The sequence below is a fragment of the Oncorhynchus tshawytscha genome, linkage group LG04, assembly GCF_018296145.1.
Source record: "Oncorhynchus tshawytscha isolate Ot180627B linkage group LG04, Otsh_v2.0, whole genome shotgun sequence".
NCBI lineage: Eukaryota > Metazoa > Chordata > Actinopteri > Salmoniformes > Salmonidae > Oncorhynchus > Oncorhynchus tshawytscha.
In genome coordinates this window covers 54,156,319-54,181,437 of record NC_056432.1, presented here as the reverse complement: position 1 = coordinate 54,181,437, position 25,119 = coordinate 54,156,319, and the positions used below count along the sequence as shown (strand labels likewise).

General features: G+C 40.8%; 1 protein-coding gene and 1 long non-coding RNA gene across 3 annotated transcripts in view; one reads left to right on the top strand and one right to left on the bottom strand.

Moving 5' to 3' along the window:
- The first annotated feature begins 12,378 nt into the window (after window positions 1-12,378).
- LOC121846373 lies at window positions 12,379-16,069 on the top strand. The gene is made up of 3 exons (XR_006083252.1): window positions 12,379-12,505; window positions 14,245-14,337; window positions 15,821-16,069. It is a non-coding gene; the product is annotated as an uncharacterized LOC121846373 (long non-coding RNA).
- A 7,044-nt stretch (window positions 16,070-23,113) lies between these two features.
- The window catches only part of LOC112249007 (activating molecule in BECN1-regulated autophagy protein 1), a 95,767-nt gene continuing 93,761 nt past the window's right edge, over window positions 23,114-25,119 (bottom strand). For both annotated transcript variants that reach the window (XM_024418560.2, XM_024418561.2), the window contains exon 19: window positions 23,114-25,039. In XM_024418560.2, the coding sequence (XP_024274328.1) occupies window positions 24,408-25,039 (632 nt within the window). In that variant the 3' untranslated portion in view covers window positions 23,114-24,407. The remainder of the gene's footprint in view (window positions 25,040-25,119) is intronic.

Genomic DNA, 25,119 nt, shown 5'->3' with positions numbered 1-25,119 from the left:
GGAAATTGCATTGGAGGTAGTTCTACTGTATGATGGTGATATTCAGAAACCTAAAGCAGTATTGACATCATAGACTAACATGTTACTGTAGAGAAGCTATGCAACAATTAACCTTATCCTCCTAAGCCACAGTATCTCATGATTTCTCTCCACAAACAATATGCCATAGATGTAACCTTGAGAAGGCCTGTTAGAATTTTTTGCTGTCAATCAATATATTGATTAATAATCAATATTCTCTATTTTTGCATCCATTTGTCCTCTCACCATGTGGAGCGCTCTGGATGTCTTACTGATTGAGCAAGATGCACAATGGTAACAGCCCAATTAGAGTGAAGGTGACACCCAATGTGGGTGATCATGCATGTATTGTGGCATTTAGTATTTTCAGAGAGTTAATATTTGTTCATGTGTGTGTGTATATTGTGGCTTTGCTGCTGTAGTTCTGAAGGTTGTTTCAAACTAAAAGGTTTCCTTTGTGAATGAAGAGTTAGATGTCTTACAACTAATAGTACATCGTCTTCATTGTTTATTACTCAGGTCTAGTGTTTGTTCAAAAGACAAAATATGTGTTTTAAAAAAAGGGAAGGGAATTGCTGCTACCTCGCTGTCCAACCAAGGTGCATGAATTGAGGAGCAAACTGAAGTGCAGAGGAAATTCAGCAACTCTTGGAAAACATTAAGTTTATAAAAGAGCTTCTTCATTGTTAAAACTAAAACCAGTGTGTTTCGGGCCCTTGGCCTTCATCAGGGTTTTTCGGAGAAAAAAAACTGAATTTCCTCTCGCACAAAGAAAAATATAAAGGACAGAGTGAGCTTTCACATGATTTAGCGCTAGGAGAAAGGAGAGTGAAGAGTGGGAAAGCACAAACTGTAGCATGAAGACATGGATTAACTAGAGAGGAATGCACTAGAGCTTTGAGTCTGATGCTAGCAGCAAGCAACCAGGAACCAGTACAGAGAGATAAGCACTGTGATGACAGGAGAGAATTTAGGGATATCACAGACAGCAGCATTCTGAATGATTGGATAAATTGACTCAGTGATTTCAAGAGAAATGATACTGTAAACATATGTGCTTTCTCTAACGAACTGTTCTTGATGTTGAAAATGAAATGTTGATGCCGGTTCAGGATCTTTTTTCCCCATCCCAGAAATAACTGAGCAAATTGTACCGGAGTACATTCAAACACCAAAGATATCCCAGTAGCTTGAAAGAAGGAACAAAATGAACCATTACGTCAACAACTTAAAATACCTTGCACTGACAAAGTGTGAGCCATTTATTTTTGAAGAATTATTTTTCATGCCAATGGTTGTAGTAAAGTACTGTAAAAGAATAGTACCTTAAAAGCATTAGGGGAATCATCTATAACTAAAATACTGAGATAAACTAAATATCGTCAAATCAATGCTATTCGTGTCCATCGGTATGAATGAAGGGTAGTAAAAAATAAAAAGAACCCTGTCAAAGTCCTTGATATGAAGACATGAGTGCCTTGACATTTCCTTACAAAAAAAATCCGCTGGTGTCAGTGTGAAAAGGTGAAAAACACTTCTCTGAAAGGTCTATGAAGCCATAACCACACTCCATAAAGCACGATATTTACTGAACATTTTGATGGTGTTGCAGAAAAGGCCACCAGTATTTCAGCGCCCTTTATAACCTATAACTTTATATATCTGCCCTTTAGGTCATATATCTCTAACTTTTACCACTTTCTCACCCTCACAATCCCTTTCTCACCTCCCATGTGTCCTGCACTTAGAAAAAAGGCTTCAAATATGACAGAAGAAGAACCCTTTATGGTTCTAGGGGCAGCACCTGTTTTCTATTAAGTACTGTATGTAGGTGTACTGTATATGAAGTACAAACAAATAATTATAATTACCAGCAGTTATATATATATGGTGTCAAAAGGTTTTAGTTCAGTTTCATTTAAATGAGAATGACGTTATCAAGGACTTCTTGTTGAGTTGACCTTTACGTGTTGTATGTGGGACTTTGTAACAGTGGGTATCATAAGTATTGGATTTCGTTGCATTTTGTTGTGTTACAAAGTGTGATTAAAAGTAATAAAAACCTTGATTAGATTAAAAAAATAACTTTTTAGATATGTATTCACCCCCCTGTGTCAATACATGTTAGAAACACCTTTGGCAATGATTACAGCTGTCAGTCTTCTTGGGTTAGTCTCTAACCCACATATTTGCTAACTATCTGTCTAATAGAATTCAGTGCACTCAATTTGATGGGCTTATGTGTGTTAAATTGGCTGTCTGTAATGGTGTGCCCCAGGGCTCTGTACTTGGTCCCCTTTTATTCACAATTTATATAAATAATTTAGACAAAAAAGTGCATAATGCGCAACTTCATTTTTATGCTGATGATACTGTTATTTATGGTTGTGCCTTATCTCTAACAAAAGCTTTCCAGAACTTGTAAACTGCTTTTATGCTGTTCAACATACCTGTCAATTGAAGCTTATCCTCAATGTTGACAAAACTAAACTAATTGTGTTTTCTAAAGCAAGAAATAGACCTCTGAACCTTTCACATATTACAACCTGTCAGGGCAATGACATTGAGCCTGTAACCTCATATAAATATCTTGGACTTTTAATTGATGACGGCCTCTCTTTAAATTGTATATTCAACAACTTACAAAAAATTGAAGCTGAAGTTGGGATTTTATTTTAGGAATACAGCTTGTTTTTCTTTTGAAGCCAGAAGGAAGCTAGTATCAGCTACATTTATGCCGATACTAGACTATGGTGATATTTTATATATGAATGCTTCCGCTTAGTGTTTGAGATCAATTGACACCCTTTACCAGGGAGCATTGAGATTTATTTTAAACTGCAAAACTCTTATGCACCATTGCACTTTATATACTAGGGTTGGCTGGCCTTCTCTAGTTAATTGTAGGCTCAGTCACTGGTATACTTTTATTTACAAAGTCATTTTGGGATTACTACCATTTTATTTGGGCATATTTATTGTTCAGAAATGTGGTGGCTACTCTCTTCGTTCGCAGGACTTTATCCTGCTAACTGTTCCAAATGTCCAAACTGAATTTGGTAAAAGGGATTTTATGTATTCTGCGCCATCGGCTTGGAACACCTTACAAAATACCTTTAAACTGGAAGAATGTCACACCCTGATCTGTTTCACCTGTCTTTGTGCTTGTCTCCACCCCCCTCCAGGTGTCGCCCATCTTCCCTATTGTCCCCTGTGTATTTATACCTGTGTTCTCTGTTTGTTGCCAGTTCGTTTTGTTTCGTGAAACCTACCAGCGTTTGTTCTCTTGCTCCTGTCTGTTCTTGCTCCTGTTTACTAGTCCTTGACTGGTGTTGACCATTCTGCCTGCCCTGACCCTGAGCCTGCCTGCCGTTCAATACCTTGCCCCACCTCACAGGATTATTGACCCCTGCCTGCCCTGACCCTGAGCCTGCCTGCCGTTCAATACCTTGCCCCACCTCACAGGATTATTGACCCCTGCCTGCCCTGACCCTGAGATTGCCTGCAGTTCTGGACCTTTTTGCACCGTCTCTGGATTACTGACCTCTGCCTTTGATATGTTGTTTGCCTGCCCCTGTAATAGAAATAAATGTTTGTTTCTTCAACACTGTCTGCATCTGGGTCATACCTGAAACCTGATAAAGAACTTGTTCCAATTGGTGTTTTTAAATCATTGATGAAGAATTTTGAGACTGATTCCTTGACCTGTCAATGTTTTTAATTTGCTGTTTTATGATTTGTTATACTCCTGTGAATTATATGTTTTTTTTACTAGATCACCTGTAGTTTTTCATGTTGTCTGTCTGTAATTGTGTCATTTTTTTATTTGACCTTTATTTAACGAGGCAAGTCAGTTAAGAAAAAAATATTATTTTCAATGACGGCCTTGTGGGTTAACTGCCTTGTTCAGGGGCAGAACGACAGATTTTTACCTTGTCAGCTCGGAGATTTGATCTTGCAACCTTTCAGTTACGAGTCCAACACTCTAACCACTAGGCTACCTCCCATACTGACTTGGTGCTGCCTATCTTGGCTGTTGAAAAAGAGATTTCAAATCTCTGAGGCCTTTCTGGTTTAATAAAGGTTAAATTGTGCAATATTTGCCCATTCTTTTTTTAATTCTAATGCTCTGTCAAGGTATTGGGGGTCATGGATACACAGCAATTTAAGTCTTGCAATAGATTTTCAGATTTACTCTTCAGCACAAGCTGCACCTAATGATCATGCTGTTTAATCAGCTTATTGATATTCCACACCTGTCAGGTGGATGGATTATCTTGGCAAAGGAGAAACGCTAAATAACAGAGACGTAAACACATTTCTGGACAAAATAAACTTCCAACCGGCCCAGGATCTACACATCCGGCTTAGTCACCTGCGGGATCATCTGAGACTAACCACCCGGACAGCTGATGAAACTGAGGAGAATAAATAAAGCCCTATAGTGGGAAAAACTAATTCTGATTCGCTGGGCCTGGCTCCCCCGTCATAGTTTAGGGCCTAATTTAATATTTCAATTGACTGATTTCCTGATATGAACTGTAACTCAGTAAAATCATTGAAATTGTTGCATGTTGCATTTAGATTTTTGTTAAGTGTGTTCATATCTGTGCTTGAAATTAAATACTTGAATGAGGGACCTTACATATGTTGTATGGATGGGGGAAAGACAAAGGGGGGAGTCATTTAAAATGAATGTCAAGCCTTATTATTTCACACAGAGTGAGCCCATGTAATTTATTATGTGATTGGTTAAGCCAAATTTAATCCTGAACTACAGTAATTTAGGCTTGCCTAAACATAGGGGGAAAATCACTTTAAGGGAGAAATTAAGGTTATCTGACACCGAAAGTTGTACGTTTGACTCAGAGACACAATGTTGTTCTGTGAAAGTTGTGTTGTGAAAAACATGGATATATGGACATGATACAATTGCTTCACATCAATATATGTCTTGGAGTTTGCCACTAAAATGGCTAAACTTCATCATTTTGTCGTTATCCTTCAAAGTTATGACAAAATATTACATTCCCATATGTCTTATTATATTACAGGCTATAGATGGAGGAGGTTTGACAGAAGCTTGAAGAGGCTAAATGGGATGTTGTCTGTTCTCATTCTATAAATCATTCCTTGAAAAAATTACACCTTCATTTATTAGTGAGGTTAAACTCCATAAATATTTTTATTTTGAGAGTCATTTTGCACAGCCTTCTATACTGTATACAGTTTTTCACAATTAATGACATTTAATCCTAGCCAAAATCCCTGTTTTAGGCCAGTTGGGATCATCAGTTTATTTTAAGAATGTGAAATGTCAGATTAATAGCAGAGAGAATGATTTATTTCAGCTTTTATTTCTTTCATCACATTCCCAGTGGGTCCGAAGTTTACATACACTCAATTAGTATTTAGTAGCATTGCAGCATTGCCTTTAAATTGTTTAACTTGGGTCAAACGTTTCAGGTAGCCTTCCACAAGCTTCCCAAAAATAAGTTGGGTGAATTTTGGCCCATTCCTCCTGACAGAGCTGGTGTAACTGAGTCAGGTTTGTAGACCTCCTTGCTCGCACACGCTTTTTCAGTTCTGCCCACAAATGTTGAGGTCAGGGCTTTGTGATGGCCACTCTAATACCTTGACTTTGTTTTCCTTAAGGCATTTTGCCACAACTTTGGAAGTATGCTTGGGGTCATTGTCCATTTGGATGACCCATTTGTGACCAAGCCTTAACTGATGTCTTGAGATGTTGCTTCAAAATATACACATCATTTTCCTCCCTCATAATGCCATCTATTTTGTGAAGTGCACCAGTCCCTCCAACAGCAAAGCACCCCCACAACATGATGCTGCCACCCCCGTGCTTCACGGTTGGGATGGTATTCTTCGGCTTGCAAGCCTCCCCCTATTTCCTCCAAACATAACGATGGTCATTATGGCCAAACTGTTCTATTTTTGTTTCAACAGACCAGAGGACATTTCTCCCCATGTGCAGTTGCAAACCGTAGTCTGGCTTTTTTATGGCAGTTTTGGAGCAGTGGCTTCTTCCTTGCTGAGCGGCCTTTCAGGTTATGTTGATATAGGACTCGTTTTACTGTGGATATATATGATCTTGTACCTGTTTCCTCCAACATCTTCACAAGGTCCTTTCCTGTTCTGAGATTGATTTGCACTTTTCACACCAAAATACGTTAATCTCTAGGAGACAGAAAGCATCTCCTTCCTGAGCGGTATGACGGCTGCGTGGTCCATTGGTGTTTATACTTTCGTACTATTGTTTGTACAGATGAACATGGTACCTTCAGGCATTTGGAAATTGCTCCCAGACTTGTGGAGGTCTACAATTTTTTTTCTGACGTCTTGGCCGATTTCTGATGTCGAGCAAATAGGCACCGAGTTTGAAGGTAGACCTTGAAATAGATCCACAGGTACACCTCCAATTGACTCAAATTATGTCAATTAGCCTATCAGAAGCTTCTAAAACCATGACACCATTTTCTGGAATTTTCCAAGCTGTTTAAAGGCACAGTCAACTTAATGTATGTAAACTTCTGTTCCACTGGAATTGTGATACAGTGAATTATAAGTGAAATAATCTGTCTGTAAACAATTGTTGGAAAAAGTACTTGTGTCATGCACAAAGTAAATGTCCTAACCGACTTGCCAAAACTATAGTTTGTTAACAAGAAATTTGTGGAGTGGTTGAAAAACGAGTTTTAATGACTCCAACCTAAGTGTATGTAAACTTCCGACTTCAACTGTATGTTTGCTAATAGCTGACCATACTGATTGCCATTCCACTCTTCACTGATGCTCACCACAACATGGCACCATAACATAAGACAGGTTAGTAGAACTTGATTGGATCTAAACATGTGCTGATGAAATCTGATTTTAATTCCCAATGAGTAACCATTAGACATGACTCACTAAAGCAGAATCTGACTGCACACATCAAAAAGTCATACACAGGATGCAAATCTGTTTATGTCCACTATGTGCGAATGCATTGACATTGGTGAAGATAAATAAATACTAACTGCAGCAGATACAAGACATTCCTTATGACTTTTTGCAAGGTCCTTTGCGGACTCGTTTTCATTAGACCGTGCCTCTGATGCATTACGTTGTTATTTGGAATGCAAAAAAAAAAACATTAAAAAACACGCAGCTTAACAGGATTGAGACGGTCTTCAAGTTCCGTGTCCTGTGCCTCACAGCTTTAAATCCTTTCCTCCTTCCCATAAGCACACACAGATACACACAGAGGGAATTTATTCTCTCCTCCATGTAAGCACATGGCTTATACATTATGGTTTCTGGCTGATAATACTAAAATATTTTGTAAATGTATCGTGATAAAACATAAGCTAATCAACCCAAGTGGAATTTCTACATGTTCTGCCTCTGGAATGCAATAATACATAGCCCTATGACAACTAAATAGAACATCTGATAAAATCAGGTTACCCGGAAAATCCCAAAATGGCCTGGATTGGTCATTAAAGAGCCTTTGACAGCAGGTTAAAGATAATTAATTATGTATTGATTAAAGCATCATAATTATGTCAGAATTCCACTGATGGAGGTTGACCGCATGGGGTGTTATGGATGAAGACGAACACCCCGGTGTTAAGCCTGTAAGGAATTGGCGTAAAGATTTATAAGGTAATTCACCCAGATATGAGAGAACCATGGCTCAGTTATCTCAGCATGGGGAGATTTCCTGCATCACGACACAGGTCAACAAATACATAAAGATACCACATGGATCAAGGTGGAAACTATGTGAGATGAGCTAGTTAATGTAGCCTGGAGGTCAGTGCCTTTTGTCCATCCATTCTTCAACTACCACTCACCCCTCTACCTCCCTCTCCTCCTCCACTCCTCTCTGTGAACCTGCCCTAGAGCTGTCATGTCATAGGCTATGTGGGTGAGTGGCAGTGTGGTAGACATGCTACATCGACCCAATAAAATCAATTTTCAGGTTTATATCTTTGTGTAAATGTTGGAGTAACATCTCTTTAATGCTCAGTTACTGACAAAGAATAGCTAGTTATATTTCAATGCATATTAATGGGCTTAATCTTTATTCCCACCTTTTATAATTTTATTTATTCATGTTCCTCCTTTCGCAATCCCTTGCAACATAGTGATGTGCCACAACACTGTCATTTTCCTATACTCTCGTGTTCCACCCAATGATATTATATCAAATGCACCTTTCATGAGAGAAGGTCCCCTACTCCCCAGCCATTGTGAGACCTACCCACCTGCTCTGTTACACTTCAGTACACAGCAGTAGAGGCTCCTCAGAGGAGGAAGGGGAGGACCAATCTCCTCAGTGAAATGTAATTAAAAAAGAAAATAGTGAAACATTAAAAAAGTCATCCTTTTCAGATAAAACTATAATAATTATATTCACATGTCACCAAATAATTTATTAAAATACACTGTTTTGCAATGAAGGTTTACAGTAATTTCAACAGCACTGTCTGGGGTAGCACCATGGTGTAGCTGGAGGACAGCTAGCTTCCGTCCTCCTCTGGCTACATTGACTTCAATACAAAACTGAGGAGGCTCGTAGGCCTCACCCCCTTCCATAGCAATACATGGTAATGCAGTATGAATTGACATGTTGTCCATCCAATCACATAATTAGGATCAGAGAATTAACTTATTATGTTGTGCCACAGAGCATTATGGGGGTTCTATGTGTTGAGAACCTTGGTGACATTGTTGGATAGAGATTAAGAGTGAGGTATGGTAGTTGAGGATTTTTTAGGGATATTATTCAATTCAAATTAGTTTTTTCAAATTACAGGGGACAGAGGAGGTATATTATAGTTTTATTGGTTTTAGAACTTAATTATTGTGTCCAGTTGAATTGTGCAATAGTGCAATTGACTTAAATTTGCCTTGCTAACTTCAGTAGCAAGTTAGCTACCAGCGCGAGTGTGCAGTTTTCTCAGCCAGAATGGTAGAATCAAATTAAATCAAATGTTATTGGTCACATACACATGGTTAGCAGATGTTAATGCGAGTGTTGCGAAATGCTTGTGCTTCTAGTTCCGACCGTGAACATCTAACAAGTAGTCTAACAATTTCACAACTACTACCTTATACACACAAGTGTAAAGGAATGAATAAGAATATGTACATATAAATATATGGATGAGCAATGGCCAAACGGCAGAAGATGAGTAATGTAGGGTATGTAAACATTATATAAAGTGGCATTGTTTAAAGTGACTAGTGATACATTTATTACATCCAATTTTTTATTATTAAAGTGGCTAGAGATTTGAGTCAGTATGTTGGCAGCAGCCACTCAATGTTAGTGATGGCTGTTTAACAGTCTGATGGCCTTGAGATAGAAGCTGTTTTTGTGGAGGGAATAGCTACACTGTTTGTATTCGGTCATGTTTCCGGTCGCCTTGCCATGAATAAAAGCAGTGGTTCACGCTTTCAGTTCTGCGCGAATGCTGCCATCAATCCACGGTTTCTGGTTGAGGAAGGTTTTAATGGTCACAGTGGGTACAACATCACCACTGCACTGGCTAATAAACTCGCCCACCGAATCAGCGTATACATCAATGTTGTTGTCTGAGGCTATCCAGAACATATCCCAGTCCACGTGATCGAAGCAATCTTGAAGCGTGGAATCAGATTGGTTGGGACAGTGTTGAACAGACCTGAGCACGGGCGTTTCCTGTTTTAGTTTCTGTCTATAGGCTGGGAGCAACAAAATGGAGTCGTGGTCAGATTTGCCGAAAGGAGGGCGAGGGAGGGCTTTGTATCCGTCGCAGAAGTTAGAGTAGCAATGATCTGAATTTTGCCAGCCTGGCATTCGATATGCTGATAAAATTTAGGGAGCCTTAATTTCAGATTAGCCTTGTTAAAATCCCCAGCTACAATAAATGCAGACTCAGGATATGTGGTTTCCAGTTTACATAGAGTCCAATTAAGTTCTTTCAGGGCCATGGAGGTGTCTGCTTGGGGGGGGATAAACATGGCTGTGATTATAATCAAAGAGAATTCTCTTGGTAGATAATGCGGTCGGCATTTGATTGCAAGGAATTCTAGGTCAGGTGAACAAAAGGACTTGAGTTCCTGTATGTTGTTATGATCACACCACGACTCGTTAATCATAAGGTATACCCTCCCGCCCTTCTTCTTACCAGAGAGATGTTTGTTTCTGTCGGCGCGATGCGTGAAGGAACTGGGTGGCTGTACCGACTCTGATAACATATCCCGAGTAAGCCATGCTTCCGTGAAACAGAGAATGTTACCATCTCTGATGTCTCTCTAGAAGGAAACCGAAAGACCGCTCCGTCTGCCCCTTCTGCGGCGCCGTTGTTTTGGATCGCCTACTGGGATCCGATCCATTGTCCTGGGTGGTGGTCCAAACATAGGATCCGCTTCAAGAAAGTCGTATTCCTGGTCGTAATGTTGGTAAATTAACGTTGCTCTTATATCCAATAGTTCTTCCTGGCTATATGTAAGAAGACTTAAGATTTCCTGGGATAACAGTGTAAGAAATAATACATAAAAAAAACTAAATACTGCATAGTTTCCTAAGGCGACAGGTGTACATAGAATGGCCAATGTTGCCGAAAATGTTGTAGACTTTTTGTTGAAAAATCCCTTTCATTCTCCGGGGTACACGGGAAAGATGCAAATTAAAAGCGAGGGTCGACCTCTGCCTGAGATCAGTTTAATCAAGAAGGATGAAAAGGCGAGGGCGTTCAATACCAACAGGTATCAAAAGTATAGCTGGTTAACATGGAGCATTTCATCAAGCCGCCTTAATTGCTGGCCTTGCCTGCTTTTTGGAAAGTCTGAGGTTTGTTCGAAAGGTGGGTACAGTGACCAGAAGAACATCGACCATTCTGCTAAACGGCAAAACAAAAGCAGGGAGCATATAAATGCCCACATCAGATTCAAGCTTCTGGGAAAAAGCTGCATCGATTATGACAAAGGTCTGCATATTCAAGCTGCGCAACACAACGATAAAGTAAGAAGAAACAGGGATGTTCTCAAGCGGCTTATCAACACCACTGCGTTTTTGTGCATGCAAAGATTTGCATTTAGAGGACACGACGAGAGGGAAAGTTCCGCCAAGAAGGGCAACTATAATGAGCTTGCAGAGGTAACTGCACGTTACGATGCTTTACTTGCTGAACATATACAACTTTAGACTTTCTGGGATGTCGAAATCAATTTCCAATGATCTGATCGCTTCCATCGCATCATCCATTAAAAATTAGATTAAAGAGAGAGGTTGACGCAGTGGATTTTTTCGCGTGAACTCAAGTATGCTTTCCACTTTCCTCTGGTATTTATTTAGCAAAGATGGTAACACAATCACTCCGGACAGACACAAGCAAAAACTCATGACATAAATGTTGCAGCAGCCTAGGCCACACCTAAACAATAGAAATCTGACATTTCTGTATGCAGTGTATGGGATAAAAATGAGACTATTTTTCAGTCTGATCAACTGTGAACTACCAATAAGAGCAGCTGTATAAAACCTATGCGCCCTGTCCATCTGTTCAGGGTAAACTAATTGGTAACGTTATGTATTTATAGTCCATTTGTGTGTCAGGAGAGAATGTGAATGCTTATATTTAAAAAATCGTCTGGCTATGCTGCCTATACGTTTTTAATCAATTTTTTTTAACTGGAATTAATCAATAAACATAATAGTGATGAGAGATGTGAGTACATTTTAATAAGGCCTACAGTTGCATATGCCTGCATGATACAAACATGCAAAAAGCAAGCTCAGCCCTTTGACTTCTACTGTCTATCAGTTGTTGTCTCTGTGTCTGGGTAGAGGAAATCCCCTGCTAATCTAGTCTAAATATAATTTATATGAACAAATATAAGGTAGCTGCAGTTTGACAGGGTTTTCATCCCCCCAGGGCCAGGAAACCATGTGACCTGATTAGGAAGAACTGGTCCCATCATAGCCCATATAAAACCTTTTTACAACTGATTAATCACAGTCATACCTTATAAGGTCCACAGTTTTCCTAGTTAGGTTAACATATAAGAAAAAACTCTAGGCCCCAGGGTGTAAAAATTGCACCATGGCTCTGGGACCTATGGTGCCACCAGTCTGCTTGCAGTTGTTAGTTATCGTCAGGTATGTGGGTGAACAGAGTTTATTCAGGAACATTTCTTGGGATACTTTGATGTGTCAAGTGGGCGGGATGCACAGTCTGTGTTTGACTGTATGAATTTTGAGATGTCTGAGTTTAACTTCATAGAGAAACTCTTCCAAAACTATGATGGTGCAGCTGTAATGGAATGTATCTACAATTTGTATTTACAGCTAAGTCCCCTCCTGTTCCCTGATTAAGAGGTGATGACTACTCCACTCAACTTCCACTGTCAACTTACTCATGACATGAACTGAAGCCACATCTCATGTGCCTACTCATCCACTGGCACATTGAATGTTTTCCCTCCACTCACTGTGAGTACCCCTATAAATAATCTCTCATTACTGTATGTACAGTTGAAGTCGGAAGTTTACATACACTTAGGTTGGAGTCATTAAAACTCGTTTTTCAACCACTCAAATTTTTGTTAACAAACTATAGTTTTGGCAAGTCGGTTAGGACATCTACTTTGTGCATGACAAGTAATTTGTCCAACAATTGTTTACAGACAGATTATTTCACTTATAATTCACTGTATCACAATTCCAGTGGGTCAGAAGTTTACAGACACTAGGTTGACCGTGCCTTTAAACAGCTTGGAATGTTCCAGAAAATGATAGGCTAATTGACATAATTTGAGTCAATTGGAGGTGTACCTGTGGGTGAATTTCAAGGCCTACCTTCAAACTCAGTGCCTATTTACTCGACATCATGGGAAAATTAAAAGAAATCAGCCAAGACGTCAGAAAAAAAAATTGTAGACCTCCACAAGTCTGGTTCATCATTGGGAGCAATTTCCAAACACCTGAAGGTACCACATTCATCTGTACAAACAATAGTACGCAAGTATAAACACCATGGGACCACGCAGCCGTCATACCGCTCAGGAAGGAGATGCGTTCTGTCTCCTAGAGATGAACGTACTTTGGTGCGAAAAGTACAAATCAATCTCAGAACAACAGCAAAGGACCTATATATCTATATCCACAGTATCTATATATCTATCTATATCCACAGTAAAAACAAGTCCTATATCGACAAAACCTGAAAGGCCATTCAGCAAGGAAGAAGCCACTGCTCCAAAACCGCCATAAAAAAGCCAGACTACGGTTTGCAACTGCACATGGGGACAAAGATTGTACTTTTTGGAGAAATGTCCTCTGGTCTGATTAAACAAATATGGAACTGTTTGGCCATACTGACCATTGTTATGTTTGGAGGAAATAGGGGGAGACTTGCAAGCCGAAGAACACCATCCCAACCGTTAAGCACGGGAGTGGCAGCATCATGTTGTGGGGGTGCTTTGCCGCAGGAGGGACTGGTGCACTTCACAACATAGATGGCATCATGAGGGAGGGAATTATGTGGATATATTGAAGCAACGTATCAAGACATCAGTCAGGAAGTTAAAGCTTGGTCGCAAATGGGTCATCCAAATGGACAATGACCCCAAGCATACTTCCAAAGTTGTGGCAAAATGGCTTAAGGACAACAAAGTCAAGGTATTGGAGTAGCCATCACAAAGCCCTGACCTCAATCCTATAGAAAATTTGTGGGCAGAACTGAAAAAGCGTGTGCGAGCAAGGAGGCCAACAAATCTGACTCAGTTACACCAGCTCTGTCAGGAGGAATGGGCCAAAATTCACTCAACTTATTGTGGGAAGCTTGTGGAAGGATACCCGAAACGTTGGAACCAAGTTAAACAATTTAAAGGCAATGCTACCAAATACTAATTGAGTGTACATAAACTTCGGACCCACTGGGAATGTGATGAAAGAAATAAAAGCTGAAATAAATCACTCTCTACTATTATTCTGACATTTCACTTTCTTAAAATAAAGCGGTGATCCTAACTGACCAAAGACGGAATTTTGTCTAGGATTAAATGTCAGTAATTGTGAAAAACTGAGGTTAAATGTATTTAGCTAAGGTGTATGTAAACTTCCGACATCAACTGTAGTCAATCACATTCACAAACACAATCACATTATTACACAATCATTTCACTCCTTGCTTGGACTAACTCATTCTTATGTTTTTTTTGTCTTCCCAGTCAACTCCTGTCCTGCACTGGTCAAGCCTCTGAACACCTCAACTCATGCCTCATACCCTCATTCAAGCCCTGCTGTGATCCCTTTCCAACTGTGTAAGTAGCCTTCTCATTCCCCATAATATTGTACTGTAAATGTCTTTATGAAACGCTTTAGGTTAAAAGTCTTTGACGATTTTTGGAACACACTTTGTCATCTCCATGCGATCCGCGCCAATACCGTGGGTCGCCCATCCTCTTCAATATTTCAAGTCTATGTACCAGCCTCCACTGGTACATAGCTTGCTCTACCCCTGTTATTGTTGCACAATAACCTTCATTTCTTCAGCACCAATGTATTACAGTGATTATGATTTGTGTTTTGTGTCATTTTATTACGTACAGTAATTCATACCACAATAAAACACACTTATTACATCAAAATCACAATGTGAAGCTAGAGGGAATATTGACTAATTTAACAAAGCAGATAAACTTGAATGCATAGGAGAGAGAGAATAGGATAATGGACCTCTACTCTCAACAGACCATTAACAATTAATCTCACCAAAAACCTCAGTGTTCTGTGATAGTTAATGTATTCGGAAGATAACAATGATTCAGCAGATCAGTATGAGAGGGTTTTGCTGTATTATATTTTACTGCTCCTTGTGTTGTGAGGACAATGAAAATGGAAATATTAATTTCCACAAAGTTTGCTGCCTCAGTGTCTTTAGATATTTTTGTCAGATGTTACTATGGAATAGTGAAGTATAATTACAAGCATTTCATAAGTGTAAAAGGCTTTTATTGACAATTACATCAGCACGACAGAGTGATCTCCAACCTTGTCCTCGTCAACACTCACCTGCGTTAACGAGAGAATCACTGACATGTCAGCTGGTCCTTTTGTGGCAGGGCTGAAATGCAGCGGACATTTTTTTTTGGGGGATTCAGTTAATTTGCATGGCAGAGGGACTTTGCAATTAATTGCAATTCATCTGACCAATCTTCATAACATTCTGGAGTATATGCAAATTGCCATCATACAAACTGAGGCAGCAGACTTTGTGAAAATTAATGTGTCATTCTCAAAACTTTTGGCCATGACTGTAGTAGTTTTTTTTAGTAGACATTTAGCGGTGTAGCTTTTACAGCATTTTTTTCTTCTTCCAGCAACAACATAGCTACACCGAAGCCAGCTGGTGTGTGTGTGTGTGTTTGTTTCTAGAACAAACTCCAAACCCATTTAAAAGTCCTAAAGCGGATTTCTGTCTTCATGTTTACTCTGATAAAAAAAAGTGCCCCAATTTAACCAGAAGCGGAGTATTTAGGAGCTGGGACGGTGCTGATATTTTTTGCATCAAGCTTTTTTTGTTGTTGCAACAGTTAATTCATTATGAGGGGATCCGAGTCTAAAAGACAGTCAAGCACTTTGTGGTCTCCATAGTCTTCCTATGAAATTTATACATTGGCCTAATTCGTTATTTGCACGTGTTACTTGAGCATGTGGTGATGTATGATTATATGCATGAACTCGTTAAAGATAAGTCACACACATCGATTACTAAAGTAGTGCAAGTACCTGGTGTCTTTACAGACACACAAAGTGAAGAGTTCACCCGAACGTCCCAAGGCCCCACTTATGGAGTGGTGGAGTATGGGTAATGGCTTTGTTTTTCCATACCACCTCTGAGGACACCCGTCATCCATCCTGCTACCCTCTCTCCTGAACGGTAGGTGCACTCCTAGAACTGCCTCTCACCAAATTGGATTAATTAAAAGCATTGCTTTGAAGTGACAGGGCCTCTAACGCTGAAGTGCCAGGCTCTTATTCACAGGAGACACGGCAGGGGGGCGGAGGGGCATGCAGAAATAATGGGAGTGGAGAGACCATGGGTGGGGTGATGAGAGGGAGGAAAGAGAGCATCTGTAGAACAGAGTGGGGGGAGGTGGGAAGGAAGAGGGCGAGGGAGGGGGAAGAAAAACTTGGCTGGAGAGAGCAACAGGGAAAGGAGGCAAACAAAAGAGAGGAAATAAAAGTGGGAGGCCTTTTCTCTCTTCCTCTCCTAAAAACATCTTACTTTGTGGCAGCATTTCCCCAGAGCACCTGACATACAATTAAACACATCGACTCCCCCACTGAAGCCTCTCCTCGTCAAGAACATGAGCAGCCACTGCAGATGGACCGCAACTCAGAGTTGGACTCCTGGGAGAACATTTTGGGGCTGGAAGGTGGCTACTGCAACAAGAGTGCTGTAACTTAAGCTCTAGCATCCAATTAGTTCCGCCACCTATCGGACTGAATATTCTGATGATTGCGCTGGGTCAGAGGCTAGTCTGTGTAGGTGCTTAAGAGGGAGTATCCATTCACAGAGGAGCATACTGTAGTTATGTAAGTCCTCTGTTCTGTGCCTACTCCACCTCAACAACATTGACAGGGGCAAAGGGAGGGATTTTATGGGCAATCAGACTGGCCCTGTAGCCAACCACTTGCTCAGCTGTGCCAGGTCCTAGGTCACTCCCAGCAGCACTCTCTAGTGTAATTTATGAAGTTAAGTGCAATGCTTTCATCAATTTCCCAGTTCTAATTTCTATCCATTTACACTGTTATGTAATTATCTCAGTTTATATAGAGGCACGGCTTTGTTTGTTTGTTTTCCCTCTACCTCTTTGCACCGGTCTGAATCGTCATCTCTAGTATAAACACATACACCGTCAGTTGATCAGGTGGACCAACACTAGATAAAGCTCAACCTCTTTAAACCCCCAGGGCATCCATGTGTCAGATCCTTGTGGGACCTTTTGGTCAGATCTGATACAGCAGAGCAGTGAGGAATCCAATGATTCGGTTGATTTTATATCTCCCCCGAGTTATGAAAATATGAATAATTCAGCAGATTAGAAATGGTTATCCTTTTTTTTTTTAACAAATAAGGATGCAGTTTCATGATAAAAAAAAACTTAATTCTCAAGAAGCAAATGATTCTGGAAGACATGAAAACCCCCAAGCGGAAAACAATCCTAATATTTGTTCATTTTGATTGCTCTCGTTATTTTTGCTCAAGGCCTGGCTTTGCTGGCCAAAAGTGAGTATTTCTGTAGGAGGGGATGTGGGTTGTTTACCAGAACCATTTGCCACGAATAAACCCACAAAGATGTGATAAAAATAAAAGGGAGGAAGCAAGAATATCCGTAGAAAGATCATTATTTCCATCCAATGTTACCACTAGGTCCAAGCTCTCAAGAGTAGGAGGTCAGTCTTGAAGATCCTGTGCACAGTATTCTGTACTGTGAACATGACTGCCCCCAATGACATTGTATTGTTCAAATTACTGAATACAAAATGTTCCAGGATTATAAAGAGCTGGCAGGATATGTTGCTGTTATGCAATCAATTAATGCATTATTTATAAGACAAATTCTTCTCATACTGTAAAATAGCAAGAGGGAGAGACTGACAAGGTTTCAAACCAGTCATAACAGATCACCATGTAAAATAACCACTTCTTACCAGCACAGTGGAAGAAAGATGTATGATATCGTCTTTCACCCTTGAGAGAATAAAAAAAAGAAAAATGTATTGTTTCAGGTTTTACATTTGTATTTTATTTGTTTATGATCAACATATATTTTCTAGGATCTTTGGTGTTCTCACAGCACTTAGTTGCACATCGACTACTGTAATATACTGCATTTTACCCTTTAAAGTAGATAGAAAACCCTTCAAATCACAATCTCCTACAACAACAAAGGCAGGTCCACTGAAGACACTTCCTTGTTGAGTTCACGTACACTCAGCAGATCACATACAGATACATGTGAGAAAAAGACACTATGGTGAGTCAGTGACAACAGAACAAATACACTCGTGACCTTTAGGATTTTCCATAAAGTAATTGTTTAGGAAACTCATTTTATAAAACACATTTCTGACTTACAAATATATATAAAAAATAAAATAAACAGATTTGATCCAAATTTCAATCATGTCCAGAAGGTCACAGACATTTTTATTCTGAAGCACAAACATGTGATTATCACCTGTACGAAAATATTGCAGTGTAATGTCTTTACAATGATTTTGAGATGATCTGTGAACAGTTGTGCAGTTTGATTATCATTGTGTGGTCAGTGTAAAGCAGTATAACTAAATCTGTTGAGTATGTCATGTGATTACATATTGCCCTTAAATTGCACAGAAAATAAAAACCCTGGAAGTCTCAAAACGTCCTTGGCTGTGGAAAGTGATCGGTAGAAAAACTGGAGAACTGTATGTGGAGATTTCTACTGTATAAACTGTAGTTACACTATTTAACTGTGGTCTTGATTTAATTGATACACAAGCTGCTGATTATTGAATGTTGGTGAACCGAGTATTAAAAAGCACAGATAGAAGGTGAAAGCTGAAACCGATGAGCTTATCTAACACAATGCTGTATGAGGATCAAGGTGGCCAAATCCAATGCTGCCGTTTCGCTCACTGTTTTTCTCCCACATTAAAACCCAGCAGGACTGGAACCCACAGGGATCAGCATTCAGCTCTACTGCTCAATCTCTCTTCATCTCACCCAACAGTCACCACGAAGCCACTAAGCTCCTGCCTTCTGTTTAAAAACCCATCCTTTCCATTGTCCTCCTGACCAACAGGACACTAGAATGCAGTCAATCATATCCTCTTCAAATACAACAGAAAACAGTAAATTCCACAAGTTCAAAAACCAAAAACAACAAAAACATGAAATGAGAGTGCTCAAAAAGAAATCAAAGGGGAAACAAAAGAAAAAACTGTGTCAGCTGTCTGCTCCAGTTTCCAAAGGGGAGGGGGATCTTTTCAGGAGCAGAGAGTCTGACAGATCTGGGTTAGTCTGAACCATTCTGATGCCTGATGGGTCTCTTGGTTTGTCTGTTGCAAACACTGTATCCCATTCCACCCCTTCTACTCCTACCCAGATCACTCCGATATCCCAAGTCCAAGTGCCGTAAATAAGCCTCGGGCCTTCTGCTCTTTCCAAGGGTCGACAGTTAGAAGTGGTTGTAAACTGATTATATTTTTGTAGAAATTCAGAAGGATATTGTGTCTCATAGATCAAACGCTAACATTAAACACATTCAGGCTCAAACAACAAGCATATATTTGTCCAAATCTAATTTCACTCAGACTCTGACGCTATGAGGGGTAATCTAGTATTTACCATAACCTTACAGGAGTCATTACAAGCCATAATGGGACCCCTTAATTGAGGACAAATTAAAATGAAGATCGGCATTGTAGAAGTGAATGGTCAGTCATACAGTATAGGAAAACACTGGGAAGATATAACAATTTCACAATAGGATAAACAATGAACAACAAAATATATTTATCTTTTTGACAATGAAAAATTCTGAAGATGTTTGTAGTAAGAACCGACAAATGGTGCATTGATCTCCTAGAAGTGATCTGAACAACAGTGACGGACAGTTGCTGCGGCAAGGATCACATGACTATTGCAACTGGTGAGTTTATATGAAAAAATATGATCAACCTTACGTTATGGCTTAAATTGGCATATCTTCCTCTAGAACCATTATCTTTAAAACATAAATAAACTCAACAGATACAATCACAATATACTTTTGAGAGAGCGATAAGCACTGCCAGTTGGCTGGACCAACAGTGGCTGAGAGACAAAAACCTGTTCATAATGCAATTACTTTTCACATCGAAAGATCAAAAAAGTAACCCACTCACCATGGAGCTGCAGTAAGCTGTTCCAAATTCATTAATTCAACACAGTTTATTTCACTGTCAAAACCCACCACCTTGCAAGGAAAAACAATAAATAAAATGTACATTTTTTTAAATGCAGATTACTGCTGATTGGCAAACCAATTTTAAAAAGGACTAAGACCTGGCAAAGCTGTTTGAAGGACAAAGTCCATTCAACCTAGAGAGCTTTGCCCCTGTGGTGACTCGGAATGCTATACGCATCGTCACCCCTGTGCACCTCCAACTGCCTCTCTGTCACAACAACAACAACCCTCAAGGCCCCCAGGGCCATTTTAAAGAGAGCCTTCTGGATGTACAACACATTATGTAGTATCTCCTTTTTTCAAATTCCAGTTAGCCTTAGATGACTGGGCTCAACATACCACAGTGGATCTAGAGAAGGAATCCTACTGTATAAAAAGACAACCGCCACAAGTCATGGGGTGACAGTTTGACAGCGTAGAAGAGTTACACCATTGTCAAAATGCTTCACTTCAAATACTTGGCACAGCATGTGGGTGTTTTCAAGACAAGTTTGGGAAGTTATGAGGCTGCGGATCTAGGGCTGATGATCTAAATGCCGGTAGCGCATGTGTACTGTACCCTGTTATTATTAAATCAACCTTTTAAATACAAGTAATCATGATGAATGTTAGTTTTCCTTTACGGAACAGATGAACCATTGTTGCACACACATCCAACTGCATACTGAACACCTGATACAGGCATTACACTGGGGAGGAAAGGGTAATGGTATTATCTGGCAACTTCCTGGTAGCAACATCTTGTAATGCTACTCGGTTTGGCTTAATATACGATAAATCTCGAATATCGGCAATATTTGCCATGAACGATATGGTTGAGATATTGTGACACGCTAGACCAGTGGTTCCCAAACTTTTTTATAGTCCCGTACCCCTTCAAACATTCAACCTCCAGCTGCGTGGCCCCTCTAGCACCAGGGTCAGCGCACTCTCAAATGTTGTGTTTTACCATTATTGTATGCCTGCCTGCCACACACACTACACAATACATTTATTAAAAATAAGAATGAGTGTGAGTTTGTGTCACAACCCGGGTCGTGGGAAGTGACAAAAAGCTCTTATTAGGACCAGGGCACAAATAATAATCAAAAATGTTGCTCTTTATTTGGCCATCTTACATATAAAACCTTATTTGTTCATCAAAAAGTGTGAAGAACTCTCCACAGGTTAATGAGAAGGGTGTGCTTGAAAGGATGCCCATAACTCTGCAATGTTGGATTGTATTGGAGAGTCTCAGTCTTAAATAATTTTCCACACACAGTCTGTGCCTGTATTTAGTTTTCATGCTAGTGAGGGCCGAGAATCCACTCTCACATAGGTACGTGGTTGCAAAGGGCACCCGTCTCTTAACAGCACGATTTGCCAAGGCAAGAAACTCTGAGCACAGCCCTATCCAGAAATCTGGCAGTGACTTCTGATTAAATTTATATTTTCACAGAACCACTTGTGGCAAATTCGATGAGGCTCTCTTGTTCAGATATCAGAAAGTGGACTGAAGGCAGGGCATGAAAGGGATAACGAATCCAGTTGTTTGTATGGTCCATTTCGGGAAAGTACCTGCGTAATTGCGCACCCAGCTCACTTAGGTGCTTCGCTATATCACATTTGACATTGTCCTTAAGCTTGAGTTCATTTGCACACAAACAATCATACAATGATGGAAAGACTTTTGTATTGTCCTTGTTAATGCAGAGAGAAAAAAGCTCCAACTTTTTAATCATAGCCTCCATTTTGTCCTGCACATTGAATATAGTTGCGGAGAGTCCCTGTAATCCTAGATTCAGATCATTCAGGTGATAAAAAACATCACTCAGATAGGCCAGTCGTGTGAGAAACTTGTCATCATGCAAACGTTCAGACAAGTGAAAATTATGGTCAGTAAAGAAAAATGTAAGCTTGTCAGTACTTTGCCCCTTGATAACCTGCTCACCTCTGTATGTTGACATGGTCGCTGCCCATATCATTGCATAATGCAGAAAATACACGAGAGTTCAGGGGCCTTGCTTTAACAAAGTTAACCATTTTCACTGTGGTGTCCAAAACGTCTTTCAAAACAGTCAGGCATTCCCTTGGCAGCAAGAGACTACCGGTGGATGCTGCAGTGTACCCAAGTGGTGTCGGGAGCAACTGCTTGCACGCGCGTTACCACTCCACTATGTCTACCTGTCATGGCTTTTGCTACATGAGTACAGATACTAACACATCTTGACCACCAAAGCCATGTTGTCCTGATTTCCAGTGGTTTGCAGAAGAGGATGTCTTCCTTAATTGACCCCCCATAAACGTAACGGACATATACCAGGAGCTGTGCCAGGCCCGCCACTTCTGTTGACTCATCCAGCTGTAATGCATATAATTCACTGGCTTGTATTCTGAAGCAGTAATTGCTTCAAAACAATGCCATGTCACTGATGCATTGTGAAACAGTGAATGTTTGATGAAGTCATTGTCAGTTTAGTTTTTTGGGGCCTTTTCCCCCAGCATTGTACCAGCCATATCGGCGGCAGCAGGAAGAATTAAGTCCTCCACAATAGTATGGGGCTTGCCTGTCCTAGCCACTCGGTAGCTCACAATATAAGACGCTTCTAGACCCTTCTTATTAATGTACCTGTTGCTTTTATACATGTCTTACTACTTGAACTTCGGCTTATTTTTCAAATGGTCATGTTTCATTTATAAATCTATGCGCAAGAGAGTGAAGGTTTCCCGCGAGAGAGTAACGGTTAATGTGATTGGATGTTAAGTATTTGACTAGGCTACCTGCATTTGACATTGTGTTGTCATTTCACTCAACACTAGATGGTTTAATTGTATTTTTGGCAGTGAAACAAGGCTACTCAAGTGAGAGAAAAAAACCTCACCTAAATGTATCGCCCCGTTGGAAAATATAAATGTACTGTTTGATAATGTGAGAAAAAATGTTTTAAATAAAAAAACGACTAGGGGGCCTCCCGGGTGGCGCAGTGGTTAAGGGCGCTGTACTGCAGCGCCAGCTGTGCCATCAGAGACTCTAGGTTCGCACCCAGGCTCTGTCGTAACTGGCCGCGACCGGGAGGTCCGTCGTACAATTGGCCTAGCGTCGTCCGTGTTAGGGAGGGCTTGGCCGGTAGGGATGTCCTTGTCTCATCGCGCACCAGCGACTCCTGTGGCTAGCAGGGCGCAGTGCGCGCTAACCAAGGTTGCCAGGTGCACGGTGTTTCCTCCGACACATTGGTGGGGCTGGTTTCCGGGTTGAATGCGCGCTGTGCTAAGAAGCAGTGCGGCTTGGTTGGGTTGTGTAGCGGATGACGCATGACTTTCAACCTTCAACTCCCCCAAGCCCGTAAGGAGTTGTAGCGATGAGACAAGATAGTAGCTACTAAAAACAATTGGATACCACGAAATTGGGGAGAAAAAGGGGTAATTAAAAAAAAATTAAAACGATTAGGCGTTCTCCTGACGGCATTGTGCGTACCCTATTTGAACTCTCCAAATCAAAAACGGGCAGTTTATCAGTCAGGCAGTATCAATGTCTTCAAAATAAGTCTAAATGAGAAGGTGATTGTGATATCATAAATAAGCCAAAAAATTATAAGTCTGGAATTATTTTGTCATGAACAGCGCACGGCGATAATAACGAACATCGCTCATATTTGGAATAGCATGTTGTGGATGTGGTCTCCCTAAATTCTACTCTGTAATGTAATGCTGCTCTCCTATGTAGTACAAGAGATTCATAGTTATCTTGGGTCAACTACATCTTTGCAAACCACTAATCCACCATGACGACTAGAATGAAACATTTTGTAACTACCACGGGTGACATAGAACATCCTCTCTCACACACACAATAAATGTAACTTATAGACAGAATCATCCAGTTTCACAATCAATTTGTACCAATGTGATTGGTTAATAAAATGTGCTTCTACTATACCAGCATCTTGCTAATAGTGAGCAAGGGGCAGAGTCCTAACACGTTTTCAAGAACGTTGCAATTTGATCATGGAATTTGGTCCCAGGTGGCATTCGACAACCACCAATCTGAACCCTGATTGTAAAAGAGTCATTCAGGTCCACCTCTCTCCAATGGAATGGTCAAACTGTAGCTTTGGATTCTTGCTCTTAATTAGGCAATGACAAAAAAGTCTGAAAGTGGTCAGGGAACGCAAAGGAACACCACATCCAAGAAAGAGACCGAGCCTAATCCTAGGTTGAAGGTAGGTCTCATCCAGCCTACTATTGGATAGAAAACTGAACAGGCAATGGAGGAGTGGGATGAAGTTTTAAGTGCCTAATTTCAATGTCGGGATTCGAAAGCTTCCAGAAAAACCAGTAGTCAATGTAATAAGGCTAGATGGAGGAGAGTCTTCTAGGTAGAGATCAGATGGGTATGGAAAGCACATGACCATCTATCGACTGTAGGGGTCTCCATGGTAACTGGTGCTGAAGTTGTTGTCAAGAGGGGAGACAACAGGGGACAGGGTTGAAGAAGAGGAGGAAGCAGAGGGCAAGTGTAGATCTAGATCATCGACAAGTCCCACACCCTCAAACGCATCGTCTGTGTCCATAGGGGTCTCATCGGCCCCCTCCTCCACCCCAATTGGCCCCTGAGGGCTGAGATGAGAAGAGACTGTGATGTACTGGGAGGGGAGAGGTGCTACTGTTCGGCTATGGGCCCCAGAGGGCTCTAACAGGAAGCCTGAGCTCTCGCCCAGCTGCATGCTGTGGTGGGTCAGAATACGAGAGGTGGGCTCTGTGAACGACAGAGTGCCGCGGTGGGATGGAGAGAAGGACGCCCAACCACCTCCATCAAGACCCTGACCCCTGCCCTGAGTGTCTCTGCCCCCATCCTGAGCCTCTGTCCCAGTCTGGGAGCCACGGTGGATGCGGTGGCTAACGATAATGTTGTTACCGAAGCTACCCATGGAGGCCATGGTGGTGCTCTGCTCCCTCTGGACCACGGCCGTCATACCACCCTCGGCAATCAGCCTTCGAAGCCGAGAAACGGCATCCTCCCCACTGCCCTGCTCTTGAGATTCCCCTGGGGAGAGGAGGAAAAGACAAGGAGAGCTTTGTAAAACATACAGTAGGAACAGTTTCAATAGGTTGTAGTTGGTCACT